Raw genomic sequence first — 25,383 nt, 5'->3', positions numbered from 1 at the left:
AGATTGAGACCATCCTGGCTAACATGGTGAAACCCTGCCTCTACTAAAAATACAAAAAATTAGCCGGACGTGGTGGCACGCACCTGTAGTCCCAGCTACTTGAGAGGCTGAGGCAGGAGAATCGCTTGAACCTGGGAGGCACAGAGGTTGCAATGAGTCGAGATCGCACCACTGCACTCCAGCCTGGGTGACAGAGTGAGACTCTTGTCTCAAAAAAAAAAAAAAAAAAAAAAAAATAGGACATCTGTGTCCAGGAATCTTTTTATCTCCCCACCACCCCTCAAGCCATGCTGGGCTGACTGCAGAAGGCTCTTCCCTGTTCTGCACTTGTTCCATTTCTGTTTTTGAAAGATGAAGCCTGAGAGGTGCCAGAGCTATGCCAGCTGCTATGGGGCCAGAAACAGGTGAGGCTTTTAGATCTGCTTCAGTTAAGGAGTGAGGGGTTTGTCCTCTTTAGCTAGCTTAAGGTCTTTGCTATGAAACTAGATAAGTAGTTCACATAGCTTGTTTTTCATTTGGGGCTATTTTCAGCCTTGGAGGCCAGCAAGGTGAATGATTGAGATGCTTTTATGGGGTTCAAGCTTTTGCTAGATCCTATTTGCCAGGATAGGTGCTCACGCATTTTCTAGGAGATCAGCTTTTCTGAACAAGCAGCACTGAAAGGAAGAAGCACTTCCCTTTTCTCTCAGTGAACAGTATAGGAAATGTGAGGGTGGGTGGTCAGTTTAATATTATAACCCAGGTTTTAAGTAGAGATGCTGTATAGTTTAGAACATTGCCATATGGTCTTTTTTTTTTTTTTTTGAATTTTTGAGACAGAGTCTCCCTCTGTTGCCCAGGCTGGTGTGCAGTGGCGTGCATTCTGCTCACTGCAGCCTCCACCTCCCAGATTCAAGGGATTTTCCTGCCTAAGCCTGGAGATTACAGGTGCACACCACCTGGGATTACAGGTGTGCACCACCATGCCCAGCTGACTTTCTGTATTTTTAGTAGAGACGGAGTTTCACCATGTTGGCCAGGCTGGTCTTGAACTCCTGACCTCAAGTGATCCGCCCGCGTCGGCTTCCCAAAGTGCTGGGATTACAGGTGTTAGCCACCGTGCCCGGCCACCGTATAGTCTTTAATGCAGTTTTGAGGGACTCATCTGAATTGTTCTTGTGTTTTTCTTGTCATCTTGACTGCCAGGCTTTACTATGGTGGGGAGCTCTATAAATGTATAGATCTGCTGCTGGCCAGAGACTTGATCTCTTTTGTGCTTGCACACCACTAGCACTAACAAAGCAGATGGAGTGGGTTGTCCACAGTCAGCAGTGGTGATCTTCTTGCTGGTCTTGCCATTCCTGGACCCAAAGTGCTCTATGGCCTCCACAATATTCATGCCTTCTTTCGCCTTGCCAAAGACCACATGCTTGCCATCCAACCACTCAGTCTTGGCAATGCAGATGAAAAACTGGGAACTGTTTGTGTTGGGTCCAGCATTTGCCATGGACAAGATGCCAGGACCTGTATGCTTTAGGATGAAGTTCTCATCACCAAATTTCTCCCCGTAGATGAATTTGCCGCTAGTGCCATTATGGTGTGTGAAGTCACCACCCTGACACATAAACCCTGGAATAATTCTGTGAAAGCAGGAACCCTTATAACCAAATCCTTTCTCTCCAGTGCTCAGAGCACGAAAGTTTTCTGCTGTCTTTGGAACCTTGTCTGCAAATAGCTTGAAGGAGACATGGCCCAAAGGCTCGCTGTTGACAGCAATGTCGAAGAACATGGTGGGGTTAACCGTGGCTGATAGTACAGGGCTCCCAGCGGCAGCAGCATCTGCAAAGCCTCTTATGTTTTATTTTTAAAAGAGATGGGGTTTTGCCATGTTGCCCAGGCTGGTCTTGAACTCCTGAGCTCAAGCAATCCACCCACTTTGTCCTCCCAAAATGCTAGGGCTGTAATGTTGAGTGGTTCTTTGTGGAACAGGCTGCCTTTTGATAAGTTGTTTGTATTCATAAGGGAATAAAAATGTCATCCCTTCCAGCACTCTCCCAATTTTGTTGGTGCAGGGTCTTCAGAATATTTGGGATCCATGAAAGCAATATAAAGGTATGTTTGTATGAACCCCCTGAGGCTATTATGTGTTATTTATTTTGTCCTTGGTGCTAGCCAGCATAGATGGACAGGGATGCTCAGTAAATATTTGTTTTTGAATGAATAAATGAATTTAAATTGCTTTCAGTATTTTAACAAGCCTAATGGAAATTGTACATTTACCTACAATAAAAGTGTCTTTGATTTTGGTTTCAATTATACCAGTTTTGTGTGAACACTAGTTTGCTCATGCCGATTAGTTCTTTGACTGGCAGTTGGTGGCATCATAGGACATAAACCTACCCAGTGAGTGAATGACCTTGGACACAAGTACACAGCCAAAATAACCAACTTGTAGCAGAGCCTGGTGCATGAATGTCTACATGTTTACTTCCACTTTCTTGCTCATTAGCAGTATTATTTGTATATGGTTGATAATTGTATATGGTTGGTTAAAATATGGGTCAACATTTTTTTTTTTTTTTTTTGAGACGGAGTCTCGCACTGTAGCCCAGTCACCCAGGCTGGAGTGCAGTGGCGCAATCTCAGCTCACTGCAACCTTTGCCTCCTGGGTTCAAGTGATTCTCCTGCCTCAGCCTCCCAAGTAGCTGGGATTACAGGCATGTGCCACCATGCCTGGCTAACATTTTTATTTTTTGTAGAGATGGGGTCAATGTCCATATCCAAATAAGGTCTACATTGTGTTGATTGATCTAAATCTTGAGTCTCTTCTGGGACTACAGGTGTGTACCACCATGCCTAGCTAACTTTTGTATTTTTTGTAGAGATGGGGTTTTGCCATGTTGCCTAGGATGGTCTTGAACTCCGGAGCTCAAGCGATCTGCCCACCTCCCAAAGTGTTGGGATTAGAGGTGTGAGCCACCATGCCAGGCCAATTTGAACTATATTTGAAAAAGAGGGTTCCATTGTTTAAAAATAAGTCTTGAAAACTATTGTATTGTAGCTGTCCTCTAACAGCCCGGATTATGACAGGAACCAGGAACTATGAAGTGGGGACAGTGACTGACTAACTTGTAATATGTTTTAAACTTTTTTTTACTTCCTCATATTTGTTGTTTTTGGCTTACGTTCTTTCTCAACCTAACAGTTAAACTCTTACAACAAAAAGGGCCCGTATGTTTTAACTTTTGAAGGGAGAGATCGGTGGACTGTCTTACCCTAGAGCCAGGCTTCAGGCTTGGGAGTGGGAGTCCCAAGGGGTGGAGTAGGGGGTTCTGCTTTAATGAGCAAAGGAAGTGGTTAAGTCCCTGGGGCCTATGCAGCCTGAACAAGAGCCCAAAAAGTGACCTTGGGAGCATCTAAAACTAGACGCTCTTAGCAGAGCATGGGTCCCTTTTCCTTACCCCTTATTCCACAGCCTACAGGGTCTCTTTCAGTTGTCCAAAGGGCCTGGCTGGTCAGGCTTTAGTTGAGTCACATCCAACATGTTCCAGACCCAGGGTCCTCGTAGCTGTGTTTAGGGCTGATTCCTAGGAATCGTAAGCTGATAACCTCAGGACAAAGAATGAAGGGCATTTTGTTTTTGACCGTGTTCTTTTTTCTTTTCTTTTTTTTTTTTTTTTTTTGAGACAGGGTCTCGATTTGTTGCCCAGGCTGGAGTACGGTGGCACGATCTCGGCTCACTGCAACCTCCGCCTTCCAGGTTCAAGCAATTCTCCTGCCTCAGCCTCCCAAGTATCTGGGATTACAGGCATGTGCCACCACGCCTGGCTAATTTTTTTTTTTTTTTTTTTTTTAGTAGAGACAGGGTTTCGCCATGTTGGCCAGGCTGGTCTCAAACTCCTGACCTCAGGTGATCCACCCGCTTCGGCCTCCCAAAGTGCTGGGATTAAAGGCATGAGCCACCGCGCCCGGCTGACCCTGTTCTAAAGAAGGCCAAGGGCAGGAACCTCTTAGCAATAGCTTTGGCTGATCCTTGGCCAGCAACACATTTGTCACTCTGGCCAAGAGAAGAGCTGCTGTGGAGCACTTGCTGTTCTCTAGCCTTTGTGGAGGTCACAGGCAAACAGGGCAGGGGAGCAAGGCCTTAATTAGTTAAGGACTCCTGGAGCAAAGCCACTTGGCAGTGTCTCAGCTTCTTGGTGGGACTGGCTCCTTCTCCTAGTGACAGTGCAAATACTCCTTCCCTTTATAGCTTTTAAACCTCCAAGAGATTGGTCTTCTACCTTTAGCTTCAAGACATTTCTATGCAGTGTGGTTCAGGGCTGATTTTAAAAGCCAAATAGGTGGAATGACAAAAATTCCTTCCATCTGTGTAGTACTTTTTGGTCACTTACCCACATTTCATTTAGTTTCAAACCAACAGTCCTGAGAATTGTAAATGAAGAGATTAAAGCCCAGAAAGGAGATGCACTTAACCAAGTTTATATAGCTAATTCGACTCTGGGTTCCTGGAATAGTGTTCTTTCTTTCTTTTTTTTTGTTGAGATGGAGTCTTGCTCTGTTGCCCAGGCTGGAGTGTAGTGGCGCGATCTCGGCTCACTGCAAGCTCCGCCTCCCGGGTTCACGCCATTCTCCTGCCTCAGCCTCTCGAGTAGCTGGGACTACAGGCGCCCGCCACCACGCCTGGCTAATTTTTTGTATTTTTAGTAGAGATGGGGTTTCACCATGTTAGCCAGGACGGTCTCGATCTCCTGACCTCGTGATCCACCCACATTGGCCTACCAAAGTGCTGGGATTACAGGTGTGAGCCACTGTGCCTGGCCGGAATAGTGCTCTCTCTACCATTATATGTGGGACAAGGGGAAAGGAGAATGGTAAATACAATTATTTTATGTACTAGGCAATGTGTAAGGTGCTTAGTTTAGTTTTCTCACATTTTGTGGTAATTTATTTTTTAATCTCTATTTTAATGTTAGGGAAGCTGAGCTTCAGAGTGGTTGACTTACTCACGATCATAGAGCTAAGTGGCTGAGCCTGGATTCAGATCTAAGTCTATTTGACTTCAGAACCCATGTCTTTTCATCATTATACTGTATTCCTCGATAGTTGTTTATTCTGAAACATCTTGAGTGAGCTGCCCATGCAACACTAGGTAGTGTCACAAGGGATGCAAGGAAGCATAAGATTTAGTAATTTCTTCCCTCATGGAGTACGTAATTTGGTGATACTGCTATGACAGAGATAATGCTGCATAGGGATAGATAGAGACATGCGGCAATGGGAGTTTAGGGAGCCCCCCTAATAATTGGTGGTGGTGGAAATTGTCAGAGAAGGCTTCCCAGAAAAGTTGGTACCTTAGCTTCTCTAGCGATAAAGAGCATGGGCCCTTGGGGTCAGCTTGCCTGGGTCTCATCACTATAGTACTATATGCTAGCTATAGTGCTTTGGGCAAGTTACTTAATGTCTCTGAGCCTGCTTCCTCATCTATAACATGGAAATTATTATGAAATCAATCTTATGGAGCTGTGCGAAGATTAAGATGAGATAATCTATGTTGAATAATTAGCAGCCAGCTTGACACATAATAAGCTCTCATTAAGTGTTAACCATTATAATTATCACTGTCTAATCTGTTTTTCTCCCATATCCTGCTCAAGTGCGGACAAATGTAGGCTCTCATAAGGCCTGTTATTGTCAATAAAGTAGAGGTTTTGTCTAGAGTGATTTCAAAATATTTCTTTCAGGCCCAAGATTCCGTCAAAGTAAAAACTACTAAGTTAATTGTTTCCAGGAGGGCAGCTGTCAAGTTACTTTGTATCTTGTGGCGACCAAATCTGGCTTGAGTTCCATAAAGCCAGCTCTGGTGAGTCGCTGGAAATGCTACCTGATAAAGGCTCCTCTTCCCTCTGCTGCCTCTTCATTGGATTGACTGAAAGCTGGCCTCTTGGAATACTGGTCTATTTCTCTTCTCTTCCTCCAAGCTTATTGCGATGGAGAAGATAATGTAATTTTAGTAGTCCAGGTATTCTCTACTGCTTTAGGGTCCTGTCTATTCTGGGTAACTGTGGAATAGCAGTACCTTTATATATTTGTACAGTGCTTTTTGTTTGTTTATTTGTTTGTTTTTTGAGACAGAGTCTTTCCCTCTATTGCCCAGGCTAGAGTGCAGGTTTGTGATCACAGCTCACTGCAGCCTTCTGGGCACAAATGATCCTCCCACCTCAGGCTCCCAAGTATCTGGGACTACAGGCACACCCCACCATGCCTGGCTAGTATATTTTTTGTAGAGATGGGTTCTCACTATGTTGCCTAAGCTGGTCTTGAACTCCTGGACTCAAGCCTTCTTCCCACCTTGGCTTCCCAAAGTGTTGGGATTACAGGCATGAGCCACTGTGGCTGGCCCAGTGCATTGTTTTAAGATATAATGAGTGTTCTGGCTAGGCACGGTGGCTCACACCTGTAATCCCAGCACTTTGGGAGGCCGAGGCAGTCGGATCACTTGAGGTCAGGAATTCAAGACTAGCTTGGCCAACATGGCGAAACCCTGTCTCTATTAAAAATACAAAAATTATCCGGGCATGGTGGTGTGCGCCTGTAGTCCCAGTACTCTGGAGGTTGAGGCAGGAGAATTGCTTGAACCCGGGAGGCGGAGGCTGCAGTCACACCACTGCACTCCAGCCTGGGCGACAGAGTGAGACTCAACCTCAAAAAAATAAATAAAATAAGTGTTCTTCAGAATGTCAGTATCAGGTGAAATGGCATTATTATTATTACTCAGTAAAAGACCTTTGAGATCAAGTTAGGAAAAGCTAGGAGCCTTTAATATGATAAGGAAAGGTATACAGGGTTTTCTATGTTTTTCTGAACATGTAATCTTTTTTTTATCCTCAAAAACCACCTATTGACATTTTGTTAGATATCGGTGTTCCACAGAACACCATTAGGTAAATGAACACAGTGTGGTCCCCTGCTTTTCTGTTAATATGACTTGGAGAAGTGGCCAGCGTCCTTTAGTTGACAAGGTACCTCCATGGCTCCTTTTCAAAGAGAAAATGAGATACTTAATGAGAGCTTATGTGCCAGAAAATCTCCCAAGTGTTCAACATAGATTACATCTTTATGTTCACAACAGCTCTATGAGATTGCTAATATAGTTTTCTCCATGTTGTTGTTGTAGAAAGGTATAGATCTTGGTTAATCCACCAGTCCCTGGTTATGTCTCAGACTCAGTGGTAGGAGATTTAGTTAACTGAGCTTTTATTGTTTGCCTAAGCCTTCTTCATTTTTTCTTTTGAGATAGCGTCTCTCTCTGTTGCCCAGGCTGGAGTACACTCCAGCAGTGCAGCCACAGCTCACTGCTCCCTTGACTTCCTGGGCTCAGGTGATCCTCCTGCCCAGGCTCCAGTCTCCTGAGTAGCTGAAACTATAGGCACCTGCCACAATGCCCAGCTAATTTTTGTATTTTTTGTAGGGACGGGGTTTCGCCATATTGCCCAGGCTGGTCTCGAACTCGTGAGCTCAAGCAATCTTCCTGCCTCGGTCCCCCAAAGTGCTGGGATTACAGGCATGAGCCAATGTGGCTGGCCCCCAACATTTCTTAAACATTTATTGTTCTGGGGTAATGGAGATGTAGTGATGGAAAACCAGACACTGCCTCATGGAACTTAATCTAATAGAGATGATTAGATATGAGTGTGGAAGTATAAGTTACACATTGGGACTTTAGAGGTTAAGGGAAGGCAGATATTTTTATGAGTTACTGTAGCTTCCTGGGATGGTGTGACTTAACTAATCCCTAAAACTCTGTTTAAGCTGATATACTGCAGAAGCTCAGGGAGGCATTTAGATTGTGAAAATGACCTGAGTGAAAATAGGAGTGAGCAGAGAGCAGCGATCCCCAACCTTTTTGGCACCAGGGATCGGTTTCACGCAAGATAATTTTTCCACAGACCGGGGTGGGGGGTGGGGATGATTTTGGGATGAAACCGTTTCACTTCAGATCATCAGGCATTAGATTCTCATAAGGAGCACACAACCTAGATTCCTCGCATGTGCAGTTCACAATAGGCTTTGCGCTCCTGTGAGAACCTAATGCTGCCACTGATATGACAGGAGGTGGAGCTCAGGCGGTAATGCTCGCTTGCCTGCCGCTCACCTCCTGCTGTGTGGCCTGGTTCCTAACAAGGCACGGACTGGTACGGTCTGCAGCCTGGGGGTTGGGGACCCCTGGCATAGGGAATAGAATGCTCAGGAGAAGGTAGTATCCTGTACTGCTCTTAGGCATGACACCACCTGTGAGACTGCCGAAGGCGTTAATTTCTGGCCAGCTGAAGGTAGCATTGCCAGAGGGAGGAGCTGGGCAGATTGCAATTGGTGTTGTGGATAGAGGCAAAGGATCATAAATGATCATCAGAAGGGAGCTGGTGGATTATGGAATGTGAAATGGGACAGGGCAACATTTCGTATCTCAGGCTATGAATGACAGAGGGACTTGGAACCTGAACATGTTTATATATAATTTATTAAGTTCTTACCATGTGCCAGGTACTATTCTTTGCATTTTTAATGCTAAGCTTATTTAATTTTTATTAGTAGTTTATTTAGATTAGCTTATTTAATCTTTGTACCAACCCTATGAGAGTAGGTACTATTATTTTACTGTTTTAAAGATGGGAAAACTGAGGCCTAGAGAACTTAAATAATTTGCCCAAACTCACATGGCTAATAAGTGGTAGAGGTGGGATTCAGGCCCAGGTAATATGTTTTCAGTGTCCTTGTTCCTAATCACTGTGGTATACAGTTTTAAGCAGTGAGAAGTCATTATAGATTTCTGCCTAGTGAAGCAACTTGTTTGTAAGTATTGTGATGCAGGGCAATTTCTCAGCCTTGATTGAAGGCAAGAAGACCAGCCACAGGGTGTTGTAGCAACCACCCCAGTTGCTTTGGAAGATGTATAAAGGTCTCGGAGTTATTTCACAAATTACTTCCTGAGATGGCTCTGGCAGTTGGCAGTCCTGCCTATCAGCTCAGCCCATTTTAGAAATTATTTTCCAAAGAATTTTAATCTTAAGGAAGCTCTCCTCTTTCTATTGAACAGGCTGTACCAGGCATAGGGGCCCCAGGAACTAGGTAGGAAATAGTTCTTGTGGGGTTAGTCCATGTGGAAGCATTTGCAAGAGGGGAAGTTGAACCTATTGAGACTTCCTGTTGTCATTAGAATTTGCTCTCCTGCTATAGGGGGAGTATCCCCTGTTAGGACTGATAGTCTAGTTGCTTATCTTGAGAGGTTGGGCAAGTGGGCTGGGGTGCAGAGATGTGAAAGATATAGTCTGTGTCCATGAACAACCTGCAGGTTACTGAGACACCCATAAACAAGTGCACTCTATACAGTGTCACAAGTGCTACAATAAAGGTACATAGAAAATGTACTGGGAAAGGCTGGGCGTGGTAGCTCACGCCTGTAATCCCAGCACTTTGGGAGGCTGAGGCGGGTAGATCACGAGGTCAGCAGTTCGAGACCAGCCTGACCAATATGGTGAAACCCCATCTCTACTGAAAATACAAAAATTAGCTGGGCGTGGTGGTGCGTGCCTGTAATCTCAGCTAGACAGGAGGCTGAGGCAGGAGAATTGCTTGAACCTGGGAGGCAGAGGTTGCAGTGAGCCAAGATCACTCCACTGTACTCCAGCCTGGGTGACAGAGTGAGACTCCGTCTCAAAAAAAAAAAAAAGAAAAAGAAAATGTACTGGGAGAGAAAAGGAGGAGAGTCTAAATACTTAGCAATATCAAAGATGCCACCCTCTAAGGATGACCAGGATGACCAGGGTTGTGCCGGAGTGCCCTGGAGCATATTCTGGGCAGTGTGACTGTGGAAGTGCATGGCATATTCAGTGAATGACGAGTTGTTCCCTGAACTGGAGTGTTGGACTACTTGGAGGGAGTGGCACGAGATGAAGCTGGGTGTGTGCGAAGGGCCAGATCCTGAATGACCTTGTATTTTATGGTAAAGAGCTTAAATCCTATTGGAGTTAAGCTTTACCGTCGATATTTAAGATGGCTGTGACATGACCAGAGTGTTTTTTTTTTTAGGAAGACCTCTTTTATGCCTGTGCTTAGAATAGATAGATTATAACTAGAGGCAAGGAAGGCAGCCAGAAGATTTGCAGTAGCAGATGATGAGGCTGGAACAAGGGTAGTGGTCATGGGGGTTGATTTAAATTGTGTGACGGAAGGATGAAGGAGGCAGTGTTAGGTGACTGGGAATTACTGTGATGCTGTTAACACATGGAATACAAGAGAGAGAGCCAGGGAAGTTAATGCTGGTTTTGAGATGGTTATGGGTGATATCCATGAGAAAATATCTGGTAGTTGGGGGAGAAGACATGAGTTTTGGAGTTCCTGAGAGAGGTAGGAATAGACATGAGAATCATGAACTCTAAGAAATAGTAGAGACTGCAGAAGTAGATGAGATCACCTGAGTAAAATTTATAAAATGGGGAAAGAAAGGGGGTTAAGGATAGAGCACAGAGGAACTGTGATATGTGCAGACAGAAGAGTTAGGGAGGGAGCCTGAGGAGGGGCAATCAGAGAGTTAAGAGAAAGTACTCTCTGGGAAGCCAGGAATGAGATGAGTTTCTAAAAGAAAGCAATAGTGTCTATTGCAGCAGAGAACAGGTAGGGTGAGCCTGAAATGAGGCTACTGAGTCATTGGTGACCATGGTGACAGCAGTTTCAGTGGAGGGGTGGGGACAGAAGCTAGAGTGCTGTGGCTTAGGGAGTCAGTATGAGGCAAAGATGTAGAACAAAAGACTTTTTTGAGACATATAGTTGCGAGGGAAGGAAGGAAAGAGGGTGGTATTTTGAAGAGACAGCCGAGGAGGCAGGTTCAAAGATTTTATTTTTTTAAAAGGTGGAGGGGTGGAGTGGAGACCTGAGCTGGTATAGGTTGAGGGGAGAAGAGATTGAGAAATGTAGCCGGTGAAGGTGCCACATCTCCCTGAATACTTCATATTATTGTGGGAGTCTTAAACTGTGCTGCTCTGCTGAAGGCTGCGGTCACTAGAGCATGGGGCAGACAAGGGAGACCTTATCATTCATAAGTAATCATTGCACCATTTATTGAGTAACTGCTGCATGCCAGGCATTTTTCTAGGTACATTAGACACATCTCTGATGCTCACCACAGCTCCCAGAAGTGAGTATTGTCACTATTTTCCAAATGCAGAAACAGACGAGTTAAGAAACATTCAGCTAGTTAGTGGTGGAGCCAGTTTCAGCCAGGTTTCTGGAACTCCATGATGTATTCTTTCTGCTTCCCAGTGCTATTTTTTTCCATTAGATGGAGCTTAATGTTGAAACTCTAAAGAGGGCCCTTGCAGGGGGCGGGGTGGGTGGCCTAGAGGGACAAAGGTAGAGTTCTGGAGCTAGTGCTAGCCTGGAGGGAACATGATTTAATCTCTTGGATGAGGGAGGAGGGTCTTGGTCTGGCCTTGCTCTACCTTTTCTTTACTTAGCCAGTGGCTCTGATGGTTTCAGGCTTTTACTCTGTTTTTCTGCATCTTTCTGTAACTTCTTACCAGGGCCTCTGAGGCCCTAGCTGCTGTGTGCTATGGACTGTTATAGAGGAAAAAAGGAATCAGCTTCCAGGCCCAGAGGGGCTTATCCTTTTTGACAAGCTACTCGTGAGGAATTGCTGAGCTGTAGGATGCACTCTCCTTGGCACAGTGGTAGGCTTCTTCCTAAGTATTTTTATTTGAGTTGAATAATTTTGATTCAGTGGAAAGAGCAAAACACTGAGAATTAGAAGACATGATTTCCAGTCTAAGGGATGAACTAGGTTACCTCAGGCGAGTTATTCTCCCTTTGCATTATTTACTTGATGTAAGGTAGGGACTGTGTTTTACTCATCCTTGTATCCTGAGCAGCTAGCACATGCCCTGACTGAATAGGTGTCCTGAATAAGTTTATTATGGAGCTAGTTAATCTGCTCTTCTATTAAATGAGATAATTGGACCTTTTGATTTCCAAAGATTTGCCAATTCTAAAGCGTATTATTCTATGAGGGCTTATGATGTTTTAATTATAAAATAATATATACTGTCACTTAGCACCTACTATTTGCTAGGCATTGTGTGAGGTTCTTTACATATTTATTTTATTTAGATGATTTAAAAAAATTTAAATTTTGTCTAGGTGCCTTAGAAATACTATGGTCCCTTAGGCTATAAGCTGCATGAGGACAGTACCAGTGCCTGTTCACTGCTGTAACCCGAATGCTGAACACAGTGCTAGGCATGTAATCGATGCTCAGTAAGTTTTTGTTGAATAAAGCAATAAGTAGGTGTCTTACCATCGATAAGATAACAATCCTTTAAGATAGGTACTATTAGTCCCATCGTGTGGATAAGAAAATTGAGGCTAAAAGGTCACAGAACTAGTAAATGGCTGAGAGAGAGAAGATTCAAACCTAAATCTAACTCTAAAATTGGTACCTTTACCACTTAACACCAGCGTGCCTTCACTTATCTGATGTTTTAATTGCAAACATGAAAAGAAGGACGAGAGTAAAGAAGGATACAAGGTCAGAAAATAAAATTTTTCTTGAGGGGTGGGGACAGGGTTAGAGGTTGGGCACTGAGGTTTAGAAGTTGGCAATTATCTCCAATACCTTAAGAATAAAAAGGAGTTTATAAGCTTGGGAAGCTGGGGGAAAAAAAGAACAAAAAGGGGTTATAATGGCAGTTACTATTCACTGGGAACTTTGTTTATTGAATATCTCATGGCATTAAAAGTCCACTTACATAATTTTAACTATCATCTATTTATTGACAACTCAAATTTGTGTTTCCAGCTTAGATTTCTCCCTGAATTTTAGACTTGTATATCTAACATCTTAATTAACATTTTAGATATCTAATAGGCATTTTAAATTTAACAAGTTTCACTTACATAGAATCTGTCAGCATATCCTGGTTGGTTCTACCTTTAAAACAAATCCAATATTCAGATACTTTTCACTACCTCTGCACCTACCACCCTGATCCAAGTTACCATCGTCTCTTGCCTGGTGAGATAATAGCCTAACTGATTGCTCTGCTTTTGCCCTTGCCTGTCTACAGTTTATTCTAAACAGGAAGCCAGAGTGATCCTTTCAAAACGTAAATCCAAATTATATAACTCTTCCGTTCAAAATTGTTCTGTGGCTTTACATATCTCTCAGGGAAAAAGCCAAGGCCCTTAGAGTGGCCCACAAGGTCACATGTGACTTGGCTCCCAGTTACCTGTCTTAGCCTCATTTCCTCTCCACCTGCTCACCCTGCCCCATTGGCTTTCTTACCATTCTTTGAACAATAGAGACAGACATACTCTTGCCTCAGGGCCTTTGCATTGGTTCTTCCTTCTTTCCCTAACTTTCTGCATGGCTCATGCCTTATTTCCTTCAGATCTTTTGGTCAAATGTCAACTCAGTGAGGCCTTATCCAATCATTCTATTTAAAAATAGCAATCCCTCCCCCACCGCACACTGCAACCCCTTTCTCTGTTTTTCATCATAGCATTTATCACCATCTGGCATATTTATTGGTCAGGCCTTTCACCTTGCCCCCCCACTCGCTGTTAGTTCCATAAGAGCAGGGGTTTTTGTTAATGGCTAAATCCTCAGTGCTAGAATACTGACTGGCACATAGCATATACTTAGTAAATATTTGTTGACTGAATGAACAAATGATTGAATAACCTTTTTGGGGCTGGTATATTTCTTGATGCTTTATATATATATTTGTTTACTTTTCTGCACAACAGTCTTGCAGGATACTACTATTATTCCCATTTTATGAATGGGGAAAGTTATTTGCTGGCCAGGCGCGGTGGCTCACGCCTGTAATCCCAGCACTTTGGGAGGCTGAGGCAGGCGAATCACGAGGTCAGGAGATCGAGACCATCCTGGCTAACCTGGTGAAACCCTGTCTCTACTAAAAACACAAAAAATTAGCTGGGTGTGGTGGCGGGTGCCTGTAGTCCCAGCTACCCGGGAGGCTGAGGCAGGAGAGTGGCATGAACCCGGGAGGTGGAGCTTGCAGTGAGCTGAGATCGCGCCACTGCACTCCAGCCTGGGTGACACAGCGAGACTCCATCTCAAAAAAAAAAAAAAAAAAAAAAAAGTTATTTGCCAAGATTGCATGGCTAGAAAGTTTAAAGCCTAGGTTTATTCTGCTTAATACATTGTCAAGCTTAACATTGTCAAATAAAATGTTATAGAAAGATGGCTTATGGCTTATAAATATTGTTGCTTTGCTGCTGAACGGAGTTTATAAACCACAAGCCTAGAAACCAGAAGAAAGTCGAAGTCTGAATTTCCTGAACTGGACATTGCTCATTCACTCACTTGGGAGCAAACTGATACTTGTGACTGTGATATACCTGGAAGCCTAAAATACACCTGGAAAAAGGCCTTTGTGTGAGTTCTTCCTGTGCACCATTTGACCCATATTTGGCTTGCATACACAGAAAGTGAGGGGGGTTTTATGATGATTTGGAAGTTTTTCTGCCCTACCACCCCAGAGAAAACCTTCTTTCTCTAGTTTGGGATAGTATTAGTGTTACTTTGGGCCAGTTGCTTCATGTCACTTTTCTTTCCTGAGTTGAGTGCCAGCCAAGGCCAGAGTGCAAATCATTCCCAAGATATACTGGGGTATGGCTTTCTCTTTGGTATGGTGATTGGGGAGGCCAAGGCCAGAGCTGATCTCAAAGTAAGATGAAACTGGGGTCAGTGATGTCTCCAGGGTAAAATGAGGGTGGGTTCAAGTGCCGTCCTAATAAGAGCTTTGTCATTTCAAGAATTCTGTCAGAAAGAAGGTGAGAGAGAATAAGATCTGGATCTAACTCCCCAGATGACTGGGAGTATGGGTATAATATATCTCTCTTCTAAGTCCCAGGTACCAGTAACTTTGGGGTGAGGGGCCTGGTGAAGTCCTGGGCTTATGAGAGACCCAGGCAGAGGGAGCAGAAGCAGATATATTTGTTAAGGCTATTCTCAGTAATATGACAGAAGTAGAATAGTAGGAGGTGGAAAAAAAGTCATCTTATGGGGCTGGGCACGGTAGCTCATGCCTGTGATCCCAGCACTTTGGGAGGCCGAGGTGGGTGGATCACGAGGTCCGGAGATCGAGACCATCCTGGCTAACACAGTGAAACTCCGTCTCTACTAAAAATACAAAAAATCAGCCGGGCGTGGTGGCGGGCGCCTGTGATCCCAGCTACTTGGGAGGCTGAGGCAGGAGAATGGCATGATCCTGGCACTGCACTCCAGCCTGGGTGACAGAGCGAGACTCCATCTCAAAAAAAAAAAAAAAAAAAAAAGAAAAAAGAAAAAAAAGTCATCTTGTGGTATTATATGGTCAATAACATATGTAAAGAAGAGTGAATAATGAGGCATGGATTAGAATGGCACCCAGAGGGAAATGAGACTGGAATCAGAGCTGTTCCCAGGAAATAATGAAAATATGAGAACTTTCCCTAGGGTGAGAAAAGTCTGTGGGAAATGTGTATGAGGTGACAAAATCATTCCCAGGGTGAAAGAACAAAAATATGTTTGAGCAGCCATGAGTAGGAAGGGAAGCATAATGAGAGGGAAGAATTTTAGGGCAAGATGTTTAGGAGATAAGGCTAGGGAAACAAGCAGATGCCAGATTATAGAGAGCCTTGTCTATCTGTTAAGGATTTGAGACTATATTCTTTGGGCAATGCAGAACCACTGAAAAATTTAAAATAAGGGATAGACATGGTCAAATTTCCTCCTGGTCATAATGACCTGTGTTCCTAGGGGAGCTGAGGTCAGGAAAGGTTAGAAAAGAGTATGGCAGTTTAGGGACTCTAGGCAGATGTTTGTTGAAAGCCAAAAGTATCTGGCGTATCCATCTGAGCAGAGATGCCGGAGGACTGGATGAAGCCTGACCTGAGTGAAGTAAGCAGAGGCTTTCCTGGACCTCATCAAAAACTAAGGTCCAGCTGGGCATGGTGGCACATGCTTGCAGTCCCAGCTACTCAGGAGGCTGAGGTGGGAAGATTGCTTGAGTTTAGGACTTCAAGGCCAGTCTAGGCAACATATGACACCCTGTCTGTTAAAAGAAAAAAATTTAGAACTAAAAACCTCTGTGGATGCACACTATAAATGTACTAAATGCCACTGAATTGTTCACTTAAAAATGGTGAATGTTATATGAATTTCACCTCAATAAAAGACAGATTAAAACTAAAAACAGGCTGGGCGAGGTGGCTCATGCTTGTAATCCCAGTACTTTGGGAGACCGAGGTGGGCGGATTACAAGGTCAGGAGTTCGAGACCAGCCTGACCAACATGGTGAAACCCCTCTCTCTACTTAAAAAAAAAAAAAAAAAAATTATCCAGGCGTGGTGGCGCCTGCCTATAATCCCAGCTACTCTGGAGGCTGAGGCAGGAGAATCGCTTGAATCCAGGAGGCGAAGGTTGCAATGAGCTGAGATTGCACCATCGCACTCCAGCCTGGGTGACAGAGCGAGACAAACAAACAAACAAACAAGAAAACTGAAAACAAACTAACAAATCTACAAGTCTCATCCTGCTGGAGTCTGTGGGATTTGGCCTGGATTTGCCTTCCTTCTGTAAGGGCTTGGCTTATCAGTGGTAGCACTGGGGAGAGAAGGATAGGACTAGGCATAAAAGCAAGGATGAGACTCCAAAGCATGTGTCCTTGTCCATCCTTCCAATTGGCTGCCAGAATCTTCTAACAAGTCAATCTAACTGTGGCCCACCCCTGCTCAGAAGTCTATTGCTTTCCTATTTCTCAGAGATTCTAAAATCCAAGCTTCTCATTCTGGTGTTCCTGGCATTCTATGATCTGGGTTCTGCATATTGTCTTCTCAGCAAACATTTTTCTATGCTTTTATTCATGTTTTCCGTTTTGCTTGGAATGTCTCCTTACCATCTTTTTAAAATTGTTTTTGTTTTTTTGAGACAGGGTCTCATTCTGTTGCCCAGGCTGCAGAGCTCAACCTCCTGAGCTCAAGTGATCCTCCCACCTAACCCTCTTGAGTAGCTTGGACTACAGGCATGTACCACCATGCCCGGCTAACTTTAAAATTTTTTTTGTGGAGATAGGGTCTCCTTCTGTTGCTCAAGCTGGTCTCAAACTCCTGGGTTCAAGTGATCCTCCTGTCTTGGCCTCCCACAGTGTTAGGTGTGAGCCACCACCCCTGGCTTGCTTACTCTTTTCTATCTAGTAAACTCCTCATCTTTTAGTACATAGCTCCAGTGTCACCACTTTTTAAGCTTTCTCTGTCCTCCTTGCTTGTAGGCAGGCAGTCTATTCTACTGTTACTCTTCTATCATACTTTATATGTCTCAGTTACCTTGCTGCATTGTGGTTGCTTTGTATGTGATTGCCACACAAGATTGGAAGTTTTTTAAAGACAGAAACACTGCTTTGTTGTTGTTGTTGTTTTTTCTATACCACTTGGCCTAGTATTGCACAGAGATAGCACTTACTGATTTGTTTTTTAGAGCAACTTTTATTTCCACCATAAATACTGGTCACAGAAGTTAAATAAGTGGGCTTTGTTGGTATTGTTCAGTCTAGTGAGGCTAACAGGGGGCATCTATCCATAACTGTCCTTCCCTTCCCTTCTCCTTTCCCTTCTCCCTACCCTTCTCCCCTCCCATCCCCTCCTCTCCCCTCCCCTCCCTTCTCCCCTCCCTTCTCCCCTCCCCTCCCCTCCCTTCTCCCCTCCCTTCTCCCCTCCCCTCCCCTCCCTTCTCCCCTCCCTTCTCCCCTCCCCTCCCCTCCCTTCTCCCCTCCCTTCTCCCCTCCCCTCCCCTCCCCTCCCCTCCCCTCCACTCCCCTCTCTTCCCCTCTCTTCTCTCTTTCTTTTTTTCCAAGCTAGCCAGCAGGTTTCACTGAAAAATAACTGCAAACTTCAGTATAGCTGGGCTTGGGAATAAATTTTTTTTTTGAGACAGAGTTTCACTCTCGGTGCCCAGGCTGTAGTGCAAGGGTGCAATCTCAGCTTACTGCAACCTCCGCCTCCCAGATTCAAGCAATTCTCCTACCTCAGCCTCCCAAGTAGCTGGGATTACAGGTACCCACCACGACGTCCAACTAATTTTTTGTATTTTTAGTAGAGATGGGGTTTCGCCATGTTGGCCAGGCTGTTCTTGAACTCCTGACCTCAAGTAATCCACCCGCCTCGGCCTCCCAAAGTGTTGGGATTACAGGCGTGAGCCACCGTGTGCAGCCGAATTGTTTGTTTAATAAGACAAAATGTAAAAAAAAAACTGAGGTAATATGAAAGAGATTCTTAGATGCGTTTGCCAATGTGGGCTCTCTCATTCTTTAGTTAATGATAGGACACCTGAGTTTTAGCAGGATGCATAGCTGCTCAGCTTCCTTTGCAACTAAGTGTGGCCACATGTGTCAGTTCTATCCCGGGGGTGGGGGGGGATCCAAGTGGAAATGTTATGTGTACCACTTCTATATCATGTAATTAAAAACAGTGTGTGGTGCTTCTCTTTCCCTTTTTTCCTTCCTGCTAGCTGGAATATGGTGAGATCTACAGCACCTTTTTGATCCCAGAGATGGAAGCCTCATTTTGAGTGAGAATGGCAAAGTTCCACTCTCATTTGAGACTGCTCACTGCTTAACTATTATGAGAGAGAAATAAACTTTTTGTTTAATCCACCGTATTTGAGGGTCTCTTAGTTACAGCAGCTTTATCTGTATCCTGACCAGTACAGTGAGGCATCAAATTGCTGCAGTATCAAGTTGCTTTTTTTTTTTTTTCTTAGGGCAGGGTCTTGCTGTCGCCCAGGCTGCAATGCAGTGGTGTCATCACCACTTACTGCAGCCTTGATCCCTGGGACTCAAGTGATCCTCCTACCTCACTCTCTTGAGTAGCTGGGACCACAGATGGGCACTACCATGCCTGGCTATTTTTTTTTTTCTTTCTAGAAATGAGGTCTCACGACGTTACCCAGGCCAGTCTTGAACTCTTGGGCTCAAGTGACCCTTCTGCTTCAGCCTTCCAAAGTGCTGGAGTTACAGGGGTCAACCACTGTGCCCAGTTTAAGTTGCTTCTTGCTGCTGTTCATGGGTATCTCTTAGACACACTATGCACTGGGTTCCTGACTATTTCTTGCCTTGCCTTGCTTCTAAGCCTTAATTCCTGATGCCTGGATGATTCCCTGAACTCTCTCATATACTTAAACACATTTTATTGAGGTGAAATTAATATAACATTAAGCATTTCGAATTAAACAATTCAGTAGCATTTAGTACATTCACAATGTTGTACAGCCACCACTTCTATCTAGCACCAAAACATTTCTGTCATTCCAAAGGAAAACCCCTCACCTATTAAGCAGTTTCTCCCTATTTTCCGCTCCTGCTGGCAGCCACCAATAGGATTTACCTATTTTGGATATTTCATATCAATGAAATAATATTATATGTGACCTTTTGTATCTCTGGCTTATTAGAGTGATATTTTGGAGCTTAATCTACATTGTAACGTGTCGGTACTTTCATTTTTTATTATTGGTTTTTTTGGTGGTAAAATGTATATAACCAAATTTTGTCATTTTATTCATTGATAAGTATACAATTTAATTGCAGTAATTACACTCACAGTATTGTGCAACTTTCACCACTATTTTAAAACATTTTTCATCATCCCAAACAGAAACTCTGTACTTATTAAGCAATAACTCCCCATTCCTCCCTCCTGCTAGCCTTTGTTAACTTCCAGTCTACTTTTTGTCTTCGTGAATTTGCCTATTCTAGATATTTCATTAAGTGGAATCATATAATGTTTGTCTTTTTATGTCTGGCTTATTTCACTTAGCATAATGTTTTCAAGGTCCATCTGTGTTGCAATATGCATCAGAAAACTTCATTTTTTTTTTTTTACTGGCTGAATTATGTGTATATGTACATACCACAATTTGTTTATTCATCCGTTGATGAATATTTAGACTGTTTGCTATGCTATGGACATGCTAGTTACATGTACTTGTTCCAGTACCTGTTTTCAATTTTTTTATTTTTTTTGAGACGGAGTCTCACTCTGTCGCCAGGCTGGAGTACAGTGGCACAATCTCAGCTCACTGCAATCTCTGCCTCCTGGGTTCAAACGATTCTCCTGTCTCAGCCTCCCGAGTAGCTGGAATTACAGGTGTGCACCACCACGCCCGGCTGATTTTTGTATTTTTAGTGGAGATGGGGTTTCACCATGTTGGCCAGGATGGTCTCGATCTCCTGACCTCGTGATCTGCCCGCCTCAGCCTCCTAAAGTGCTGGGAATACAGGTGTGAGCCACCGCGCCCGGCCTGTTTTCAATTTTTGGGAGTGTATCATAGGAGTGGAATTGTAGAATTGTATGGTAGCTTTATGTTTGTTTTTGAGGAACCACCAAACTGTTTTCCATAGCAGCTATACCATTTTACATTCCCATCAGCAGTATATAAGGGGTCCCAATTTCTCCACATCTTTGCCAGTACTTCTTTTTTTTTTTCTTTTTGGTTTTGTTTTTAATTACAACCATCCTAGTGGGTGTGACATGTTATCTCACTGTGGTTTGATTTGTGTTTCCCTAGTGACTAATGATGTTGATCATCTTTTCATGTGCTTATTGGCCATTTGTATGTCTTCTTTGGAGAATGTGTATTCAAGTCCTTTGTCCATTTAAAATTAGGTTATTTGTTTTTTTGTTGTTGAGTTATTAAAATTCCTTATATATTCTGAATACTAGACCCTTAATGAGATGTATGATTTGCAAATATTTTCTCCCATTCTATAGGTTGATTTTTCACTTTCTTGATAATGTCTTTTGATACACTGTAGCTTTAAATTTATTTTTATTTTTTAGAGATGAGATTTTGCTATGTTGCCCAGGCTCATCTCGAATTCCGGGGCTCAAGCGATCCACCTGCCTCAGCCTTGCAAAGTGTTGGGATTAATAGGTGTGAGCCACTGTGTCTGGTCTAGTTTTTAATTTTTTTTTTTTTTTGAGCTGGAGCCTCGCTGTGTCACCCAGGCTGGAGTGCAGTGGCGCCATCTTGGCTCACAGCAAGCTCCACCTCCTGGGTTCACGCCGTTCTCCTGCCTCAGCCTCCCGAGTAGCTGAGACTACAGGCGCCCGCCAACACGCCCGGCTAATTTTTTGTATTTTTAGTAGAGATGGAGTTTCATGGTGTTAGCCAGGATGGTCTCGATCTCCTGACCTTGTGATCCACAGGCCTCGGCCTCCCAAAGTGCTGGGATTACAGGCGTGAGCCACCGCACCCGGCCTAGTTTTTAATTTTTATAGATTTTAATTTATTTTTCTTTTGTTGTTGTTGTTTGTGCTTTTGTGTTGTATCTAAAAAAGTTTGGCCAGCATGGTGGCTCGCATGTGTAATCCCAGCACTTTGGGAGGCTGAGGTGGGCAGATCACCTCAGGTCAGGAGTTTGGGACCAGCCTGGCCAACATGGCAAAACCCTGTCTCTACTAAAAATACAAAAAGAATTAGCCAGGTTTCGTGCTGCACGCCTGTAATCCCAGCTACTCGGGAGCTGAGGCAGGAGAGTCACTTGAACCCAGGAAGCAGAGGTTGCAGTGTTGTGCCACTGCACTCCAGCCTGGGCAACAGGGTGATACATCTCAAAATAAATAAGTAAATAAATAAGATTAAAAAATAAAAAATCTGTTGTCAAAGCCAAGGTTATGAAGATTTACTCCTCAGTTTTATGGGTTTGCTCCTATGTTTTACCTCAAAGAGTTTTATGGTTTAGCACTTATATTTAGGTCATTGATCCACTTTGAGTTAACTTTTGGTGTAGTGTGAATTTCTTGAACTTTAAACCCTTGAATGTATGCCAATCCAGTCAGTAATGTTTTTTGTTTTTTTTTTTTTAATTGAGACGGTCTCACTCTGTTGCCCAGGCTGGAGTGCAGTGGCGTGATCTTGGCTCACTGCCAACCTCTGCCACCTGGGTTCAAGCAATTCTCCTGTCTCAGCCTCCTGAGTAGCTAGGACTACAAGCATGTGCCACCACACCCAATTTTTTTTTTTTTTAGACAAAGTCTCACTCTTGTCCCCCAGGCTGGAGTGTAAATGGCACGATCTCGGCTCACTGCAACCTCCGCCTCCTGGGTTCAAGCGATTCTCCTGCCTCAGCCTCCTGAGTAGCTGGTATTACAGGCGCCTGCCACCACACCTGGCTAATTTTTGTATTTTTAGTAGAGATGGGGTTTCACTATGTTGGCCAGGCTGGTCTCGAACTCCTGACCTCAGGTGATCTGCCCGCCTCAGCCTCCCAAAGTGCTGGGATTACAGACGTGAGCCACTGCGCCCGGCCATTTTTTTGTATTTTTAGTAGAGACGGGGTTTCGCTATGTTGGCCAGGCTGTTCTCGAACTCCTGACCTCAGGTGATCTGCCCACCTCGGCCTCCCAAAGTGCTGGGATTACAGGCGTGAGCCACCACGCCCGGCCAGTAATGATTTTTAAATCTTTAAATCCCAATAGATATGGAAAGGTGGTTTGGCAGTGTTTTAGTGGCTATTGGCTGAAGCTTCTTTCGATAGGGGCATTTTAGAAGACATTTCCTCCTCCTCGGATCTGATCCACTGATGTGCATTTGATAGGTTTACGGGCAACTTTGAGAGTAAGGCCAGTGACTTTCAGGGATGCCAGTCAGTTGAGTGACACACCCTTATGTACGTGTAGTGAGATGCTCTGCTGTTGGCTTGTCTGTATCTCAGCCTGTGAGGAGCAGGGTGAGGCCTAATTGAAACAAGGCATAGCTGGCAGGGGTGAGGGGAACAATGTAGTCAGGTAGCAAGTCTGTACTAAGCCCAGTCAGGTTCCCAGCCCTGGGTATAGCTTCCTGAGAACTGTGCAAAAACAGTAATGATTAGTGAGAAGAGCATATGGAGACAGAGGCCTTGATTTCAAGTTGGATGACTTAAGACTCATCACTTCTCTCTGAACCTTAATGTCTTTGATTACAAAAGGTGAATGCTGACTTCACAGTGTTTCTGTTTTTTTTTTTTTTTTTTTTTTTTTGAGACAGGGTCTGGCTCTGTCGGCCAGGCTGGAGTGCAGTGACATGATCTTGGTTCACTGCAATCTTTACCTCCTGGGCTCAAACGATCCTCCCACCTCAGCCTCTCAAGTAGCTGGGACTACAGGCTCATGCCACCATGTCTGGATAATTTTTGCATTTTTTGTAGACACAGGATTTTGCCATGTTGCCCAGGCTGGTGTTGAACTCCTGGACTGAAACGATCACCTGCCTTGGCCTCTCAAAGTGTTGGGACTGCAGGTGTGAGCCACCGTACCCAGCCTTGTTTTGTTTTTGAAGATGAGCTGAGGTTATCAGTAGAAAAGTGATTTGGAAACCATAAAATGAGATTTGGGAATATAATGGAGAATCAAGGGAGAAGACTAAGTTTTCTGGGAGTTTTTAAAAAGATTCTTCTCATGACTGTGATTCTCAGAAAAGTTTGAGGCTTACTGACTAGATGGTTGATTTTCAATTTTTTATTCAAATAATTTTGCATTTGTTGTGACTCTCTCTTTTGCAGGTGACGGAAATACAATTCAGACTGACTTAACCAAGAGAGGGACTTTATTGACTGAGTAACTAAAAAGCCTAGAAGTAGTTCTACTTTTAGACACAGCTAGATACAGGGAGTTAAATTATGTCATTAGGACTCACTCTCTCCGCCTTTGGCTCTGCTTTTCTTTGTACTGGTGTCATTCTTAGGCAGGTTTTCTCCCATGTAGTGGCAAAGAAAGATATGAGATTTGGGTATGCATCCTACCAGCTTATTGAAAGATACAACAGGCCTGGCATGTTGGTTCAAGCCTATAATCCTAGCATTTTGGGAGGCCAAGGCAGGTGGATCACTTGAGCCCAGGAGTTTGAGACCAGCCTGGGCAACATGAGGAAATCGCATCTCTACAAAAAATACAAAAATTAGCTGGGCGTGGTGGCTTCTACCTGTAGTCCTAGCTACTCAGGAGACTGAGGTGGGAGGATTGCTTGAGCCTGGGAGGTCAAGGCTGCAGTGAGCCAAGATCGGACCACTGCACTCCAGCCTGGGAGACAGTCAGACACTGTCTCAAAAAAAAAAAAAAAAAAAAAAAAAAAGAAAGAAAGAAAGAAAGAAAGATACAACATAATACCTCTTTCCTGATGGTGCTGGTGGTCCTAGGTATGATTTTGGCTTGAGTCCTATGCCCATCCTAAAGTAATCACTGTGGCCAGGAGAATACTGGCCTTTAATTGGCCAACAGAAATTCATTCTACTCATGGAACCCAGGGGTCAGAGTCAGCTTCCCTGGAACCATGTGGATAGAGAGCAGGAAAGAGGTGGTTCCTTAAGGGAAGAAGATCAAGGTACATTTACAGAAAGGTAGGTTTGGGAGGTAGGGAAATAGTTTTAAGTCAACAAAATTCGTAGATGTTTACTACATAATTAAGCCATTTTTGTTAAAAAAATGTGTTTCCAATATTTAAAACTCAACAAAAGTAGAACTCTGCTTTAAGTAGATATTGCCAGGAGACTTGGACAGGGGATGGAAGGAGAGGAGGAGTCTACAGAGCATAATTTGAAAACTGTTAGACAGTTTATCCATTAAATATTTGCTCGAGGTGGAATAGTGCTTGAATCCTTTCTTTGCATCTGTCTGACATTTTATAATAGAGATTGTATTTTCTTTCGAATCAGGGAGAGGGAGGTAAGTAGCAGAGCCAGTCATTGTCTGGGGTTGAAGATGCCAAGGACTTTTCTTAGCCCCAACACCAAACTGTGTTTTTTTGAGATGGAGTTTCGCTCTTACTGCCCAGGCTGGAGTGCAATGGTGCAATCTCGGCTTACCGCAACCTCTGCCTCCCGGGTTCAAGTGATTCTCCTGCCTCAGCCTCCCGAGTAGCTGGGATTACAGGCATGCGCCACCATGTCCAGCTAATTTTGTATTTTTAGTAGAGATGGACTTTCTCCTTGTTGGTCAGGCTGGTCTTGAACTCCCGACCTCAGGTGATCCGCCTGCCTCTGCCTCCCAAAGTGCTGGGATTACAGGTGTGAGCCACCGTGCCCAGCCTGAAACCATGAGTTTTTTTTTTAAGAAGCCATGAGTCTTTCAAATTTAAATAGTGACTCATAGAGAACAGGAGGAAGTTGCTTTATAATGTGTTGGTTAATGTAAGTGATGAAATATATTCGTATCCTAAGCATTTGGCAAGGGCTCTATATGGTACGGTGTATAAAGCTGTGAGCTGGATGGATTCTGTATTATAAATTGAGTGTGGATGAAAGCTGCCCTCACATACTATCCAGTTTACCAGGCGGCCAACAACCATTCGATTTTTTTAAAAATTGAAGTAA

General features: G+C 43.9%; 2 protein-coding genes across 9 annotated transcripts in view; one reads left to right on the top strand and one right to left on the bottom strand.

The window, feature by feature from the left end:
- Positions 1-25,383, top strand: part of STIM1 (stromal interaction molecule 1) — a 230,750-nt gene that overhangs the window by 40,382 nt on the left and 164,985 nt on the right. The window lies entirely within an intron of this gene.
- Positions 1,121-5,901, bottom strand: LOC116477200 (peptidyl-prolyl cis-trans isomerase A). The gene is made up of 2 exons (XM_032761710.1): positions 5,792-5,901; positions 1,121-1,829 (listed from the first exon to the last, which is right to left on the bottom strand). The coding sequence occupies exons 1-2, from the start codon at positions 5,899-5,901 to the stop codon at positions 1,121-1,123; spliced, it is 819 nt and encodes a 272-aa protein (XP_032617601.1).

This window comes from Hylobates moloch, unplaced genomic scaffold (assembly GCF_009828535.3).
Source record: "Hylobates moloch isolate HMO894 unplaced genomic scaffold, HMol_V3 SCAFFOLD_11, whole genome shotgun sequence".
NCBI lineage: Eukaryota > Metazoa > Chordata > Mammalia > Primates > Hylobatidae > Hylobates > Hylobates moloch.
This window is presented reverse-complemented; position numbering and strand designations above follow the sequence as displayed.